Raw genomic sequence first — 17144 nt, 5'->3', positions numbered from 1 at the left:
TACAGCATAGTGTTACCTGTTGTAATAAAACTACACAGGCTGCAAATTCCCCATAATTCCCCAACACAAATGTATATACATTAGTTGAAAAGCAGATTCCTGAATTCATCCATTCTAAATCCAAAACGGGGAAAAAGCAGGCAACAGTTTACCTTCATGACATTGTTTCATTGACCCAAACACCATCAGCCGGCGTGTAGGACCTTGCGAGGGATATGTGCCGGTGCTTGCTGGTGACACTTTGAGAGATTGTGTAGTGACACAGACAGGCATCATTACACACTTTCATGCTTCCATTCTCCCTCTATGAAATGTCACTCTGTATTGAGTGTCCTTTCGCTTCGCCTTGGCGGCGCGCCCCTCCTTCCACTGTACTTGAGTTTTTCTCACTTTGCTGTGCCACTATCTTTTAGTCTCCAGCGTCCTCATGTGTGTGTTCGTCTCTCTGCCCTGTCCTTTTCCTCGCTCGCTCTCGGCGCTCACTCTGTCCCCACCTTGTCTTTCCCCCATCTCCCCCTCCTATCCCTCTCTCTTTGCTCGACTCCACGCTGCCCGTGTCTGCTTTTAAAGCTGGCAGAAGTTAAATGTGCGCAGACGGCACTTTTGACTTGGTGAACCTTTCAGATGAAACTTTTATTTGGAGTTGGTCCGCCCGAGTTGAATAAGTGGCTGACAGTGGGCTCACAGCTATGAAGACATTACATCTAAATCGGGTTGATCTAATCTAAATTATTATCTGACTCAGCTGTGAGTCAGACAGTGTACCCATACACTGCGGTAAAATGCACTGCTTTCACAGTGTTCTAGCAGTTATTGTAATAAGCACTGTCCAACTCAAATCTGTCTATAATGCTTTAAAAATAACTTTCATGAGATCTATTTAAGGTGGATTTTCCCTTTGAATGTGCATAAAAAAAGACATGTCTGCTCGAAAGATTTTAACCTTTACTTCTCAATCTTTCGAAGAGGATGAAGAAGGGGATCTGTGAATGTGGAAAATAAACAAATGCACCCATGACAATATCACAATTATCAGGGGGCATTATTACTGGCCTGGCCTCTGCCAGGTGAGTGTGGCCAATGAGGCCCAAAGGATTTAGGACTGATGAGGGACAAAAACAGTCCCAATCCACGAGCAAAGACTGGATGCAATACATTTACTTTCATTAATCTTTTGTGTCATTTTGAAATCAAATAACAGTAAGTAGAGAGGCAGCGGGGGTTCTTGGAGCCTTTCTGGTGTTCAATCCAAGTAAATTTCCAACATTTGTGACAATTCTTTTCATCTATTACCCTTTATTTCCCTTCACAAACCATCTTTCTACATTAACAGGACAGTTGGTAGTGTCTGTCTGAACTAACTCTATTTTGCTGTTGGAAATTGGTCCCCTTTCTTCATTGTCTATTCACCTCTAACAGAAGAAAATAGGCCATCCACATCTTACATACCAGTTATTAAAAACCAAGATTCTTTTTTATGTCCGTCTGGAGAGAGATAATGAATTCATCATTAGAGTGGGGGTGGGAAACGGGGTGGAGAGTTTAATTACTATCTTGTTTCCTGGCCTTTGGTTTGCATGGAGGAGAATTACATGACGTCTATGTGTGCACGAGATTTGTTTGTTTGCCTTTCCTCATATACAGATTATGACGTGTTGTACTGTTTAATATCAAATTATTGTTTTGAGTTTTGAAAACAGCTGGTAACTCCAACAGCTAGTCACACATAAAATATAAGTAACTGTGAAACTGAACACATAGAGCATTTGATAATAATATACACTGTAATGAGAACTGCAACTAAACTTTTTTTTGATTAGCTGATTGTTTGGTAGTTTAATTTGATAATTGATTTATGGTCACAATTAATTTATCATAATGATTGAGGTTGTTGTTGGTTAATTTGTGGGCAATCGACTATTCAAGGGCATAAACTGTCCACACATGCCACCGTATGCACACCCAGACACCCAAATACACTGTCACAGCAACACTGTCTCCATCTCAGCTTCACCTCTGGCGACACAGCTGGCTTTCTGATGAAAGGGAATGATGAAGCAGCAGCAGGGAGAGGGGAGGGTGGGGAAATGGCCAAAGCTCTGAGTAATGGCAAAGTGCATTGTAATGTAAGACAGGTCAGTGGGAGGAAAAGAAGAAGCTAAAACACTGCTCTATTGCAGCACTCATGTTACCTAGCCTATCATTTATTGAGAGAGCACCGACACTGAGCAGAAAAAAAGGGGGAAAGAAAAGGACATGGGAGGGAAATGAATAAAAAGAAAAGAAAGAGTCTGGAAGGCAAGGTGAGGCTTTAAAAGGGCCGTGTGAAGGACCAATATGTTTAGGCTGATTTATATCTGCAACTGAACACAGCATTTGATGTTGGCGTATTGACTTCAGGTGACTACACAACAAGTGACTATAACTAAGAATACATTAACAAAATCAGCCGGCGGGTTTAAAAAGCATTTGTGTCCTTAGAAATCACCAAAATTACACAGTTTAACCAGTGGCGTGCCGTCAGCGTATGAATGTAGCATTTTTTTTTTACAATATTGGTAACACTAGTTGGATATAAAGATTTTTGTCAAAGAATTTCCAAGGAAAATCAACCTATTGTTTCTTCCTTTTGGCATTAAAGCTATTATTCATTGTCAAGTTCTCTTTACTTCTGGCCATGACTGTTTCTTTAGAGGTGCAAGACTCTTACGTTGCATTAAGAAACAAGACTACAGTGGGTCAAATGTGACCAAAAGAAAACAACCACATTGTAACTCCTTGGGGCTCAGAGGGTTAAAACATGTGTTTAACTGATAGTGATGCACATGAAATAACTGGATGTAATATGTGTATATATTGTCTGGTAATGATGATGAAACACTGATTGATTCACATTAAGAAAAGGTGTTGCAGAATGAAAATGGTGATCGTGTCCGCACCACCAACTGTGCTGCTCATGGAGATTATGACAAATTAATGGTGCCATGCATTTGAACTGTTCATCTCTCCCATAATTCCTCCTCTGTCTTCACCCTCTGATGCAGGGGTGCCATGCAAGAGCCTGAAGAAACTGCTCGAGACATTTATACTCTCTGACATGAGATACACATCCAGTTATGCTGCGTGTGATTTGTTTAGGTATTATTATGCAAATAGATTTGCACGCAGCATCTTTATTACATCGCCTCTTCTCTCTCGAACGTTCACGAACCTGATGCAGACTCAAGCAGTGTTAAAGAAAGAGGGAGTTGAATAAAGTCATCATGTTGTACACACAGGTACAAACTGGCATTTCTCACTTCTCTTTCCAACAACATCAAATTCCAGCTGAAACCTCACATCCACACCCAGTTCACTGATCGTACCACCAACACTTTGTGCTAACAAGTCTCAAGGGAACCCTAGTATCTCCCTCTGTAAACCTAAAATGATGAACGTAAACATTTTCTATAATCTCAATCTGTTTGAACCTAATTTAAAAACCTTACCAGTGTGTCATTTTCTCGATACTACTGATCTGCCTGATAAGTCTCAAGATAGCAAAATCTTTGAACAAGTACAGGGAACTTAATTATATTGGCCAACTTTGAAATATTCCATTCAAAATATTAAAGATGCAAAAAAAGATTATCATGTGTTTGTGCATCAACCAGTGCAAGGAGCGTAGGTGGTTTCACAATGTATGTGAGGATGACGGGCTGGGACACCATTGAAATAAACATGCAGCACACCTCTTTAAGACTTCATCTCTGTGTCATTAAAGAATATAAAACCGTATGATCACATCTCCACAGTGTCCTTCACTTGAAAGAACTGCACTGTTGCTCCAGAGATGAAGACTATAGAGGCCATTCACGCTGACGTGACGTTGTGTAGGAGGGCGGTAATAAGAAGCAAAAGAGAAAGAAGAGAAATGTATTCTTCTTACATAATGGAGTAGACCCTGGCATTGTGGTAATTGTATTTCCTCTCACACACAATTCAATGGAAGGACAGGAAAACCCTGAGGATGCAATAATGCATGTGTATCGTCACAGGATGAATAAATTATGTTTTATGTCCGCCCTGACAAAGGCTCACTTTGAACAAGTGAAAATGTTAATGCACTGGCTGATGATGCACTGCGAGTGACAAGTAACTGAAGCGAGTCAGTGTTGCCTGTACATTAGCAAGGTCGAATGCTAGATTGTCGACAGTATAATATTACATTATATATTGTATATAATGTTGAGAATGTACAAAAAGCATACAGTGCTGCATCTACGTCAGAGTTTAAAGAGGTTACATTAATTTCCTTTTATCGGAAACTGTGGGGGCAATCCCCCTTTTTACAGAATGCACGACATGCTACCTTGTCCTTGAGTGAAACACTGAATCTCCAGTCTCTCAGGAGCGGCTGTTACTGTTGCACATATTGATCCTCCGATAAAGTAGAGTAGCATAAGACAAATCCCTCTTGGAGAGTGGAGTAGCAAGGGAAATGTATCTTTGTAGTAAGACATTAACACTGCCATTACATTGAATATAGAGCAAACCCGAAATAAGGCAAAGGAGGTGGAAGCTGCTGATGGACACCAGCTGGGTGTACAATATATCAATGAAGAGTGTAGAAAGAGAGAAGAACTACTGAAGTATATGGGTGGTCAAACGGATAGATAGATGGAAGGGCGTATTGGTGGACGTATGGATGGAAGGACGGGTTGGTGGATGGAAGGATGCATGGATGGAAAGACAGGTTGGTGGATAGATGGATGGATGGAAGGATGGAATGACGGGTTGGCGGATGGAAGGATGAATAGATGGATAGACAGGTTGGTGGATCGATGGGTTGGTAGATGGATGGATGGACAGACCATTGGATGGATGGATGAATAGAAGGATGGAATGAAAGGTTGGTGGATAGAAGGATGGATGGAAAGACAGGTTGGTGGATGGATGGGTTGGTAGATGGATGTATGGACAGACCAATGGATGGATGGATGGATGGATGAATAGAAGGATGGAATGACAGGTTGGTGGATTGATGGCTGGATGGACAAATGAATAGATGGATAGACAGACTGATAGATGGATGGATGGATGGACATACCGAGAGTCTAAGACAATAAACCATGTTTTGATCACATGATGTATTGTTCATTTGGAAGCTACACTGTGTGGGCTGTGTATGGACACTATCATGTGAACACATCATTTCACTAAGATCTCCCAAAACTGAAATAACTGCCCGGTCATCTTGACAGCAGGTCAGTTATGACTAAGGATGTTTAGATTTAGAGTTTGGAGATAAATAGCTGGTAAAGAAGAAGATAAAAACCTCTGGGAACCTTACAAGTCTCTGTTTTAGACGAGGACATGGGGACGATACACTTACAATGTGAGTTGTACATGTACAGAGTACACTCTAGTGAAGTGCCTCTGAACAAGGCACCTAACCCACAGCTGCTTCACTGAAGTCGTTTACTGACCCACCAGGTATGAGGCAGATGACTAGTAGTTCCTCAATGATGTTTTCACTGCAGAGACATTCTATTTGCATATGTTTTCTGTCAATAAATAGCTTCCAGTTTTACAGAGTTTTTTTTTGACTGTGTTGCCAACAAAGTAAATGTCAACCTCACATAAGTAAAGTGATTGTAACTTCCTAACTTTTTTGCCGAGACTGAACAATGTTTGCATATCATTTTGATTGCAGTGTACAAATTCAAAGAGCACATATTATTATGACTATTAAAAGACACACAAATAGCAGCATGATTTACCAACACTACATGCTGCTTTGTTCAAGAAATTGTAAAATGTATCATATGCTGGCCTTTCACGTTAGTGTGATTTAGTTTCCCGTTGGCCGGCCTGTACTGACCTATAAGCTGTATCACTTGGAGAGTGCATGTGGACAGAAGCTTGAAGAACTAGTTTCTTATTAACCAGAAAGATGAAGAGAGAAATGATTTGGGGTGATCAAACAGCTAATCTTAATTTCACCGCTGGCAAGAGCAGAGCTCGTTAAAAAGTGTGCACCTGTTTGTCTTTCTCTCCGCCTCTCTCTCTCACTTGCCAAACCTCTTCTCCACATTGTGTTTCAATTTGTTCTGCCTTTAGTTGAAAAATGGAACATATTCAATGCCATCTCTTTACAGTTCTTCGCAAGTGTGCCTCATTAGGAAGCGTCTTCAAACGGAAGGGACAGGCACTGTTTGAATATTGCACAGCGAATTATTCCTCCTCTCTGCATATTCTCAACCTGAAAAAAGAACTCTTCACTAGATCTATGCTACTGTTGTTGTTATTCCTCCTTTACCATCACCGGATGTAAATATGACATTAATATCTTTGACATTGTCATGTTCTTTGCACAGTAAAGAAGGGTATTTCCCGAACATGCAGGGTTTTGTTTGATAATCGCTTGATAATCTATGGCTCCAATTTTAAGAATTGGACAGGTTGAACATGTTACAATTGTAGGCGTATTACAGATCAATCACTGCAATCCAATATACATAATGATTCCCAAAATTTAGAAACTACTGAGATTTGAATTTGTAATTCCGTTATGAGATGGTGCACGCTGCACAGTGCAGTTTCCATGTTAATAGTGCAACAACTATTGAAGGCCTTTCGACAACGAGGTAGTTATTTTGTTCTTCGTACGATTATTTCCTATGTCAATATGTTTTCATGAGTACATTCTAGTGGGGCATAAATGTTACACCATGAAAAATACTTTTAATGTTTAAAAAATAAATATTTTGATTTTCTTTGAGCTTAGAGCTACAACAACACCATTGGTGTTTGCCATAATCTGAACCGATATGGCAAACGGTATTACTCCTTTCAACCTTGACAAAGGCAGCGCAGACCAGATCCATTCATTCTGTTCTTACCTTTCAAAATAAAAGCCCATGGATATATACGTGACAGTCAATAGCATCCTGGTAGTTGGTCCACTGCCCGCGCAAATATTTAAACTTTTTATTGAAAAACTGTTGCGACATACAGAAGTGCAGTGCCATCAATTGATAAAAATGCGTAAGAGAATACGGCAAAGGACAAATTCTTAATGACTTGTTGTAGTCAGAGGACATTCACTAATTACCATGAAGTGTTCTTGGTTTCAAGTGCCACGTGCAGCACTTATTAATTAATAATCAATATATGATTGTTCAATCAATTGTGAAAACTTGGCATGAGCATAAACGAACAAATATGATGAGGTTGTGTTCACCCAGAGTTGATGAAGACATCATGTAAACCCCTATTGCTTCCGTCACAAAGAACATGTAGCTCATTGTTCCTGCTTCCTTCCCCTGATGAGGCTGCTTGTCTTCTGGGTGATTATACTGAAGCCTTGAAACCAACGTGGTAATTACTAATGTTGTTAAAAGGAACCTGGCAAGCATACACATTTTTTTCACACTGTTAAGAATTGAAACATGTAATACCACAAATGTGAAATGGTGAAAGCAATACTCCATTAGATCCATGTGGCAAGATATCAAAAAACACTACTGAAACAGGCAAAGTAGTCCTCGCAATATGAAGCATCTGACAACAGGCTGTTTGACACATTCCTGCAGAGACGTCGATGAGATGAAGGAAATCCCTTCTTAGCTGAATTTATTCAGTGATAATTAACTACATTTCTATTGGATCAAAGTGTCGCCCGGGGAGGGAGGTTGTTAACTGATCCCCATTTTAGGAAGTCAGAAGATCCCAAAATAAAAATAAAAACAATCAATGAGTCTTTGTGCTTTTTCTCCTCACAAGTTTACATGGATCTTGGTTTTATCTGGACCTTGGTCCTGCCTGACACCTCCTGCTATTATCAATGTTATTATTAGTTGCATTGCAATTAGTATTGCCAATACCATTACTGATTGTATTATCATTATTATTCTACTACATCCACTACTGCTGTTATTGTTGATAGTTTTTCATCATGCCTACTACTACTGATTATATGAATAATTTATGTCATATGCATTGAATGTGTTGTAACTCTGTTACGTTGTTCATTCTGTACACATGACATCTACTGCTCCTGTCAATCTGGGGAGAGGGATCCTCCTCTGTTGATCTCCTGAAGATTTCTTCCCTTTTGTTGCCTGTACATTAGCAAGGTTGAATGCTAGATTTTCGACAGTGGAATATTACATTATATATTGTACATATTGTTGAGAATGTACAAAAAACATACAGTGCTGCATCTGCGTCAGAGTTTAAAGAGGTTACATTCATTTCCTTTTATTCGGAAACTGTGGGCGCAATCCACCCTTTTACCAAATGCACGACATGCTACCTTGTCCTTTAGCGAGACACTGGATCTCAGAGAATGTTGTATGTGTACAGATTGTACACAAATTTAAGAGGCCAATTTGTCATTTGTATATACAAAATAAAATGGAATTGAACTGCATCTTAGATTCTAAGAAACATGTCATTTCCTTCCTCTGATGATGCATTTGCTGGAGGCGAGTATCGCTCACCATTCTATAACAGACCGAATATCATGCTGAATATTACTAGATATGAACATATTAGAAAATTCAATGAATATAATCGATTGTCTTTAAAGGAAATCTGACTTTTTGGTTTGTTTATACTGAGCTTCAGAAATGCTCTTTTACATGTTTTTTGGGCAATTGGAATAGAAGATGCTCCACTCTCCCCGCCCTGTGAGTAACAGAGCGCCCAAAGAATTCTGTCCTGACCGAAGGGAGATCAAATTGACCCGAACAAGCAGTCCTAGTTTGATAATGATGTACTATGCTTGTGAAACATGTGTATGTAGTAAGGAACACTATATCCCTCCTCCCTCTCTTCAGCATAACACTGACGATGGTTTGAGTCAGCTATGACTAAGGTTGCATTTGCAAGTGCTGGTCCTATGTGTCACATTCAAATGAACAATCACTGATTCAAAGTTCCAAACAACCCTCAACAGTGGCATCATATTTAGCTTGGGATTTTAGATAATTGTCTTTTTTAAATTTTTATTATCACATTTTTCCATCCTTCGGCCTTGAATAGGACTTACAGATCGCAAATCGCATAGAAAATCCTGTTTGGCATCGTTGATAGGACCTTTTTTATACTGCGTGGCACTAAACAATCAACAAGGCTATTTCATGGCAATAACTTGCCGTGTTCTGCAGGTTGTTATCAGCATGACAAAGCAGTATCCTCTGGATGGTGTATGTTTAACATGTCTTCTTCTCAGACTGCCATTCACTACACATAATTAAATCCACTCGGTGCTATGCTTGGGGACTGTGTGTGTGTGTGTGTGTGTGTGTGTGTGTGTGTGTGTGTGTGTGTGTGTGTGTGTGTGTGTGTGTGTGTGTGTGTGTGTGTGTGTGTGTTGTTCCCTCACTATACTTTAGCTGACAAAGAGGGATGCCTTGAATTTTTTTTTGCTTGTCCAAAAACAAAGAAAGGGAAGACAGAGCACGAAACCCATTTTCCCCATTTTATCTGGGCAATTACACAGATTACGCTCGAAAAATCTGTTTTTTTAAAACAGAGCAGAGTAATTGTGAAAAATGGCTTTTTGTTGCCATTCCTTCTGTTTGATTTCCGAACAGCGTACACAGCACACTCTGCTCCTCCTATCATGCTAGATAGAACATATGTTCATGCATTAGTCAAGAGTCTTTCATCACTTACCCAGTTTTTGGTCTGGAACTTATAGCAGTACAGTGTCTGCGTATAATATTTTGGCAAAGGGATGGTCACAGCACTAAAGAGCAAAGTTTGAATGCCCAATCAGACGAGAGAGCTGAGGATAAAGACATTGTCTCCCCGCTAAAGTCCTCTGAAGCGAGATTCACACTATTATCCCCTGCAGGCAAAAGGCAAGAGTTGTTCAGATAAAGAAAGGGACCCATTAAAATAACTTTCGACACTGTGGTTCACAGATTAATAACACAGATGGAGAGTTGCTCCCCAGCCATGTAAACTGTGTTGATTGGGCCTTGAAAATGCACAACGGCCTTTTGTTTCATTCGTGGGACGAATCATTCAATAGTGTGTCTGTACGATTGAATATGCTAATGAGCCCACTGTCGCTGCATGCCTCTGTGGCGGACAGCTGAGGGATCCTCAAGGCGCACGCTCGGTTGGTGGTGTTTTATAAGGAGGTAGAATTGTCTATTAATCACTCAAGCTGAGTGAAGGGATGCTAATACACTGCTTGTCCCAATAATGGGAAAGCAGATTATGTTTACATCTTGTAAACTATACTGACAGCTGGGGGTGTGTATCTCTTTTGCGGAGGGGGTGTTGTTATGAAGCACTTGTGCTTGATTAGAAAGTTCAACATGTTTGCAGACAAGGAGGACGTAGGATAATGGTCTTGGGTAAGACGCAGGGATAGTTCAGATTTTTTTAAATGGGGTTGTACGAGGTACTTAATTAAGGAGTCCCAGCACAGAAGCAAAGGAACGCACTGCTGTGGACGGGGGCGGCAGCAAAATGTACCGTAGACAGCTAATAAAACAATATCAGTTCAAGTGCACGCTATATTTAGAATATTTTCACCACTTTACCATACCGTTAGACTGCCCCTTCTTCCAGGGAACTGAACCATTTTCTCTACCTTCTCCAAAGCCACATGACTTTGTTTTTTTAAAGGCTTCATTTGGATTCACTTAAGTCACACAATGACAAAAACTAACAAACAGATCCAGCGAGCAGTAGACCAGCAACTCCTGTATTCTCTGAGGTATAATTACTATTGTTTGTCAATGGAGTCTTGTTCGAAGACAGCTTAGACAACAGCGACAGTTCTCCGTCGGAAAGGGCTCTCTGACGACAAGATAAAGCGGTGAAATTATTCGAAATATAGTTTACACTAAAACTGATATAGACTTTCTTCGGTGTCTAAAATACATTTTGCTCCACTGCTGATACTCCCGTCTGTTTCTCCAAACTGGGGGTGTGTCGGCCCGACTGTGGATAAAGACCTCAGACAACAACACTTCAAATATCCAAACTACCCCTTTGCAATATCTCAGTGAGTGCCTCTGGGTGTATTGAGAGCAGTGTTTAGCACAACCGAGACAGAAGCAGCCAATCAAAAGGAAAACCCTCCTCATTACAGACATCAATTGCTACATTTTTTGTCGGAGAGTAGATATGTAGCAAAGAGTGCATGGATGCACAGGAGACTAGTTTTATCTCCTAATCACACAATGTGGAACGCATACACATTGCACTGCAGCTTGATGTATTCAAAAACCTTGAAAGCAAGCATTCATTATATTGAGTAATTACTGATTCCTCTATTGACATCAAGTCTTGTGAAATGAGCACACAAGTAATGTGATGATTACAGTGTATTCCTCCACCAAGGCATATGCGACAAAAATATAATCGGCTACGTGCATGATGCACTTTATTTGTATTTCACCATGACATTTGGGGAGATCAGGCTGCTAATTACATGGCTCGCTGCTAAAATCACTGTTTATAATTGTATACTCTTCAATCCCGGTGGTTTGTTTTGTGTGTACCGTACCCTTGTCTGTAACACAGCGTGAGGACACTGGCATAGAACCCCCCCCCCCACATTATGATCATCCTTTTTAATTGCACTATGCATACCCTCATGAAGAAAAGTCTGTCAAGAAATAATTTATTTCCCCCCAAAAAACCTTGGGGCCCCTTTTGATCTTTTGCCTTCTCTCATCCTTCAGTGGGCCTAGGGGCACACCCTGACTTCTAACAGGTCTTACACAACAACCCGTCGCAGCCTCAAGAGGCTACTCAGGAACATGACGGGAAAAATCAAAGTGAATCATCTAGAGCTCATCTTAACATTGCTACGGACTGACACACACATTGTCCAAAATCAACATCATATGTATATACCTCTTTCAGTTTCTTTTTGCCTTTCTACTTGTAGTCTATTGCTGTTACTCTTCCGCTCCACAGGCAGCCACTCTCAAGCATCCAAATAACACAGAATCAGTATCAGAAAACCAGACTGCTGAGGTCTGAAGCTAACAATTACCTGAGCTTCCAGTGCCAGCCTCCGAGCAGACCTCATATACCTATTCAAGTTCAAGTGTCTCGCGACCATGGCTATTATTTCTAGATGATTCATGAGGGAGGGAGTCAAAGAAATAAAGGTGTCTCCATCAAAACATAGTCGTCGTACTGCGGCTAAAAGTCAAGCATACCCAATGTGATGGTGAAAGCAAGTGAAAGCAAAAAAGGAGCACAGAGGGATAAAGTGATAAGCTGTTATTGTTTCTGGTGTGATTCTTGTTTTTTCACCTTGGTCTGCGATGTTGGATTTAGGTCATATCTGTCCACCAATTGGTAAAGGAAATTGCTCTTATATTGCCCTGTTCCTGTAAAGCCAACCATCTGCTGAACGAAGAGGGTGGTGGTGGGGGGTATCTTTCAAGGTGAAGAAGATAGGCTAGCACAGATGAGGCCAGGCTTTTGTTACGTTTTATTTCACTTCCTGTCCATTCTTGTTTGGCAAGCATATTTACTTATGGCAGAATCATTCAGTTTTCTCTGTTTATCCTTGGCCCTGGCACTGAAATGTCCAATATTTTAGGAAAAAAATAAACACACAAATCAGACAGTAGGAATTCCTCAAATACAAAAAAAACAATGGATGAAAAGTGGACCTATTCTAAAAGGGATTCTGAAAGTGGGCCTGACTAAGATGGATTTGAGCTGGCATTAGTCCGTGGCCTCCTTCCAACAACACTTAGGGACAGAACAAGGATGACGCTGGTATACTTATTTTCTGTCAGTGGTAATGTTCTCTGAGAAGAAAGAATCACTGAAAGCTGGACAGCCTGCCCTTACCTTTGAGGTCCAGGTTGCGGGCTCCATTGGAGTGCTGCGTAACGGTGCGTGAATCAATCTTGAGGGTATGCACATTGTTGGCGTCCCGGGACACCACCACGTTGTGCCATTGGTTGTCGTTGAGTGGCTTGTCTGAGTTGCCCTTCATCAGCGACGGCCCGTTGCCAAGATCGAAGACGTAGTGGACGTATCTGTGAGGAAAGAAATCAGAGTATGTGTCAATAGGGTTGGGCGATCGTTTACATTTTTATTATATTCAAATCATGGTTACTCAACATCTCAAATGGGTAATCGGATCGCTTGGGAACCTTGAAGGAACCAGGAACCCAGAAGCTTTTTGCAAGCAATATGTTTTAAGTTACGTGATTAACCATCTCCTAAGGAGCGTGAGATATTCTCTTTCATTCCATATTTGTTGGCGTTTAGGCTTTCAAAAACCCCCGCTTGCATCATCGAGGCATACAACTAGTGATGGCGAGATGAAGCTTCCTGAAGCATTGAAGCTTTTTTTGAAGCCTCGACACGAAAGGACACATCACTACATACAACTAACATCAATCTAGCACCATAAATTACACAATTAATCACACCTTTTATGGTGACAACATTGTAATATATGATGATAGACATTTAAAGCGTCAATCAAAAACCTCAATCAGAGCTTCAGATGTAAAAATCGGATACAGTCACTGTTGCTGATCATCGGGGCTCAGCAGGCAGACGTTATACTTCACTGAAACATCTTTATACGCACATTAGGGTACATATTCTGGATATTATTGTTATAACAGCTTAGTTCTGATAGCATGTTTATGAAATGTATTCAATATTGGCCAAACATTTTTTGTTTTATCATCCCTTCAATCAGTGATAACCTTCATCTCTTACTATTTCTACATCATCATCATTATTACAAATCAAATGCAAGAATTTGTTTGTAGGCTGGAAATCAAAATATTTTTTTGAAATGGGGACAATCAACAGCACCAGTTAGAATTTAAACTGTATTTCTCATCATAACATGTTTTCTCAATCTCCAATTGATGAAGTGAAGTGCTCTAGTGCTTTGTCTCTGAGTCCCCATTTTATTCTCTATTGAAGAATAAATTGTTGAAATAAATAATATCATCAGTGTTTGTGGCCGTACATGAGGCCTGGGATTTGCGATTTGTTTACTTTGGTTGGACGTATAAATATAAAAAACCTGTTTTTGTTTCAAAAGCCCCTGTTTGCCCAAAAGCAGATGAGGGGAACACAGTTCCCCCTTCTCAAAATATGGCTGTCTTTTGTGTTTTGGGTTAAGGCTATTGTAGCGGTTTCATCCAAGGTATGTGTTGTTTTTTTTTCTCCCCCTATTCCAGTTCCTTTATGTAGCCTCTTGTCTTTGTGCGGCAGAGGCAGCTCAGGCCTTTGTGTTGTAACGGTGCTGACTATAGATACACAAGCAAAAGCCTCTTTTAGATACTCTAATTATGAACAGCTTTTAGGGCGATACAATTCACCGTCTGAACCAGTTTATTTGGGGTTTGTGCTTGCTTCTAGCTTCGACAAATACTTTGCCTGCCAGAGAATAGCATTTTGCTTTAAAATCCTACATTAACTGTTATCAGTTAATGGATTGGAAAATGAATACCCAAGAGATATAGACAAGAATATGTCTCTACTTTCTGTCTCCCAGTGGAATCTGCAGCTGATTCAAATTACTTGCATTAAAGTAATTCCATTCAGCTAAACCTGATTCATAGCCGCATTAAATCACTCACTGATCTGCGTTACTGTGAGAAAAAGAAGAAGAAGCTGTGTATCAGTTTATTTAGTTGTTTTTGTGGTGCCAAAAACACACATTATAAATGAAGGATGTGATTTATGTGGTGATCATTGAGGATTCACCAGGCTCTGCACTCTATTTCACACAGTGAGCAACTGGGTTAAAATTAGCAGGAAATGGGCTGGATCCCTTTGCAGAGTGATATATTAGAGCACAAATCAAAGGACGGTGCTTGACTTTTGAGGACACAGAGAGTGGCTTTCATCTGACATTGGTAGATTTGAGAAGAAGTAAAAGCCAAGAAAGAAATAAGCCAAAGAGTTGCTGAATCACATGGGACTCACCCTTTCACCAGTTCCACGACAATAAAGTCACTCCCGTCTCCAGAGTTGAAGAGCATCAGGCCGTCAGGCGTGGTGGTTTTAAACTGAAAGAAGAGGTGCATGGAGGCGTAAGCTTGCAAAGTGGCTAACGCTAAGTAGCTGCCTTTCGTTCGAAACGTCACCGGATCTGCAATGATGTGGCGCATGCCAAAGCGGGCGTTCAGCTCGCAGTAGGAGATGTCGCCGTTCTTGCACTGGTCTAGATAGGGCAGCCCGTTGAAGGTCAGGCCCTGGAGATGGCCGATGAAGTTTGAGGGCACCACAGATATGAAGCGCCGCTCGGTCATGATGCCCGTCTCGATGTTGTGGAACTCGAGACGTGTGTGGGCACCAGTCATCTGGCCTGAAATGGTGGAGGACATGGAGAATACAAAAAAAACACAGCATCAACAAATATGGGAACACATTCATTGCAATGTTCTCTTTTAGGCAGCATAATGTATCCTTCGTAAATGTTAAGGATTATGGCACATTTTAGGAAGTATGAATGTGTTATAACCATTCTAGACACAGACACATTTAATGTTTTCTAGCAGTGTGCGTCTCACTTCTAAAGATTAATTTATGCTGTGGAAATTGCATGTCAAATTTAATTTAATCTTTGAAATATTAAAATACATCGAGCACTGTAAAGCATAATTTACAGCTTATGCTTTAGTAATTTAGTGATAAGCACTATTATTATATATATATATATATATATATATATTATATTATTATATGGTTTTGGCACACCTTCCATATGCTTATTAGATCTTAAATTGATTTTAGCTGCTTGTTAAAACAGTGTGTGCACAGTCTATGGTTTAATTGTATAGGTTCACAAAAGTTGACCCAACTTGTCTAACCTGCTGTGAATCAAATTATAAATGCATAATGTTGCAGAAAATCTCCCTCCATGCCACCGTTTACATTGTGTTTACTGGGAGATGCGGAGTAATGAGCTTGGCAAGCTGCCGATTAAAATGCCTTCCACACTGAAGCCTGGCCAGCAATGCACGGTCTCCGAGGGTGCTTTCTCTGTCTTCCTCCCCATGAACCAGTTTGTAAACCAGTCAGAACTTCACAGGGTCATTCCTTGCTTCTGGCCTCAGCGTGCTCGCTCCCTTCCCTTCATCGAGCTTGCGCCTTTGTCTCACTTCACCCTTTGCCCTGCCATCCTTTTGCCCAGGGCCGCAATACCGCCACTCCACCTTGTCTCTTGACCTTTTCATCCTTCTCTTGCTATTTTCTCAGAAGTTGGCAGAACCTGTTCCTCAGTGCTATCAGTATGTGCTTGAAAAACATCTCCCTCTTTCATTTGTCTTTGGTACCAAGTACAAATTACAATGACTTAATCCTCTCATCTGTATGGATTGGATAGGGATGCAACTATCCATTTCCAGCCTTTAAAATGAGACATAGTTATCTCAGAAATATATGCTAATACTTTTTTTTTGTTGCCGTGTTACCACTTTCCCTAAATAGGAGTTTAACAATACATTAACAAACCATATGCCACCTCCAGGTCTCTCATTATCATTAGATATATTCCGCTCTCAAATGAGTCATTTTAGTGACAAGTGGAAAAACAGTTGACTTTCTGTGGGTGGATGTGTTAGTGTGTGGAGTCTGTGGAGTGATGAACGTGGATCAGTGACTGCATTCTCACACTCAATTATTCCCTCTGTGCAGTGAACATAACTAACCTTCCACTGTGACGTTATCCACAGACAGCTGCAGGCTCTTGCCTCTTCGCACCACCTTCACCGTGTGCCACTCATTGTCGTTCAGCTTCTGCCCGGCGAACAGCGTCTCAGGTCCTTTGCCTGTAGTCGGGGGGAGAAACCAAATCACAAACAGCACAGCGGGAATGCAGTGCGTGCTTACTCATGCACCCACGCACACACACAGAGTTTACACACAGTAGGTTTTAGTAGGTGACAGTGCTGTTGGAGAAAACCTGCGTGTTTGCGAAACACAGTCACACTATGGATCCTCCCAGTACACTGGAAAATGAAAGGAATCAAATATCCGGCCCGACAGACAGTAAAATCGAATGTTTTCTCAAACGCTCATGGTGTTACCGCAGAATGTCATCAAAGGCAGCGGGACGAATAACTCGTCACCAGTTAAGGAAGTGGGAAGATTAGAACAGGCAGCCAACGGCAGCTGGAGATGCTGCA

The 17144-nt window shown here is 40.8% G+C and overlaps 1 protein-coding gene across 6 annotated transcripts in view; it reads right to left on the bottom strand.

Moving 5' to 3' along the window:
* The window catches only part of nrxn2b (neurexin 2b), a gene marked incomplete at both ends in the record, with an annotated part of 555176 nt that overhangs the window by 288900 nt on the left and 249132 nt on the right, over positions 1-17144 (bottom strand). For all 6 annotated transcript variants that reach the window (XM_079216104.1, XM_079216103.1, XM_079216106.1 and 3 more), the window contains 3 exons: positions 12829-13019; positions 14941-15322; positions 16668-16787. In XM_079216104.1, the coding sequence (XP_079072230.1) occupies positions 12829-13019; positions 14941-15322; positions 16668-16787 (693 nt within the window). The remainder of the gene's footprint in view (positions 1-12828; positions 13020-14940; positions 15323-16667; positions 16788-17144) is intronic.

This window comes from Taurulus bubalis, assembly GCF_910589615.1.
Source record: "Taurulus bubalis genome assembly, chromosome: 3".
Classification (NCBI taxonomy): domain Eukaryota; kingdom Metazoa; phylum Chordata; class Actinopteri; order Perciformes; family Cottidae; genus Taurulus; species Taurulus bubalis.
Note: the sequence above shows the minus strand (reverse complement) of the source record. Positions and strands in the feature narration are given on the sequence as shown.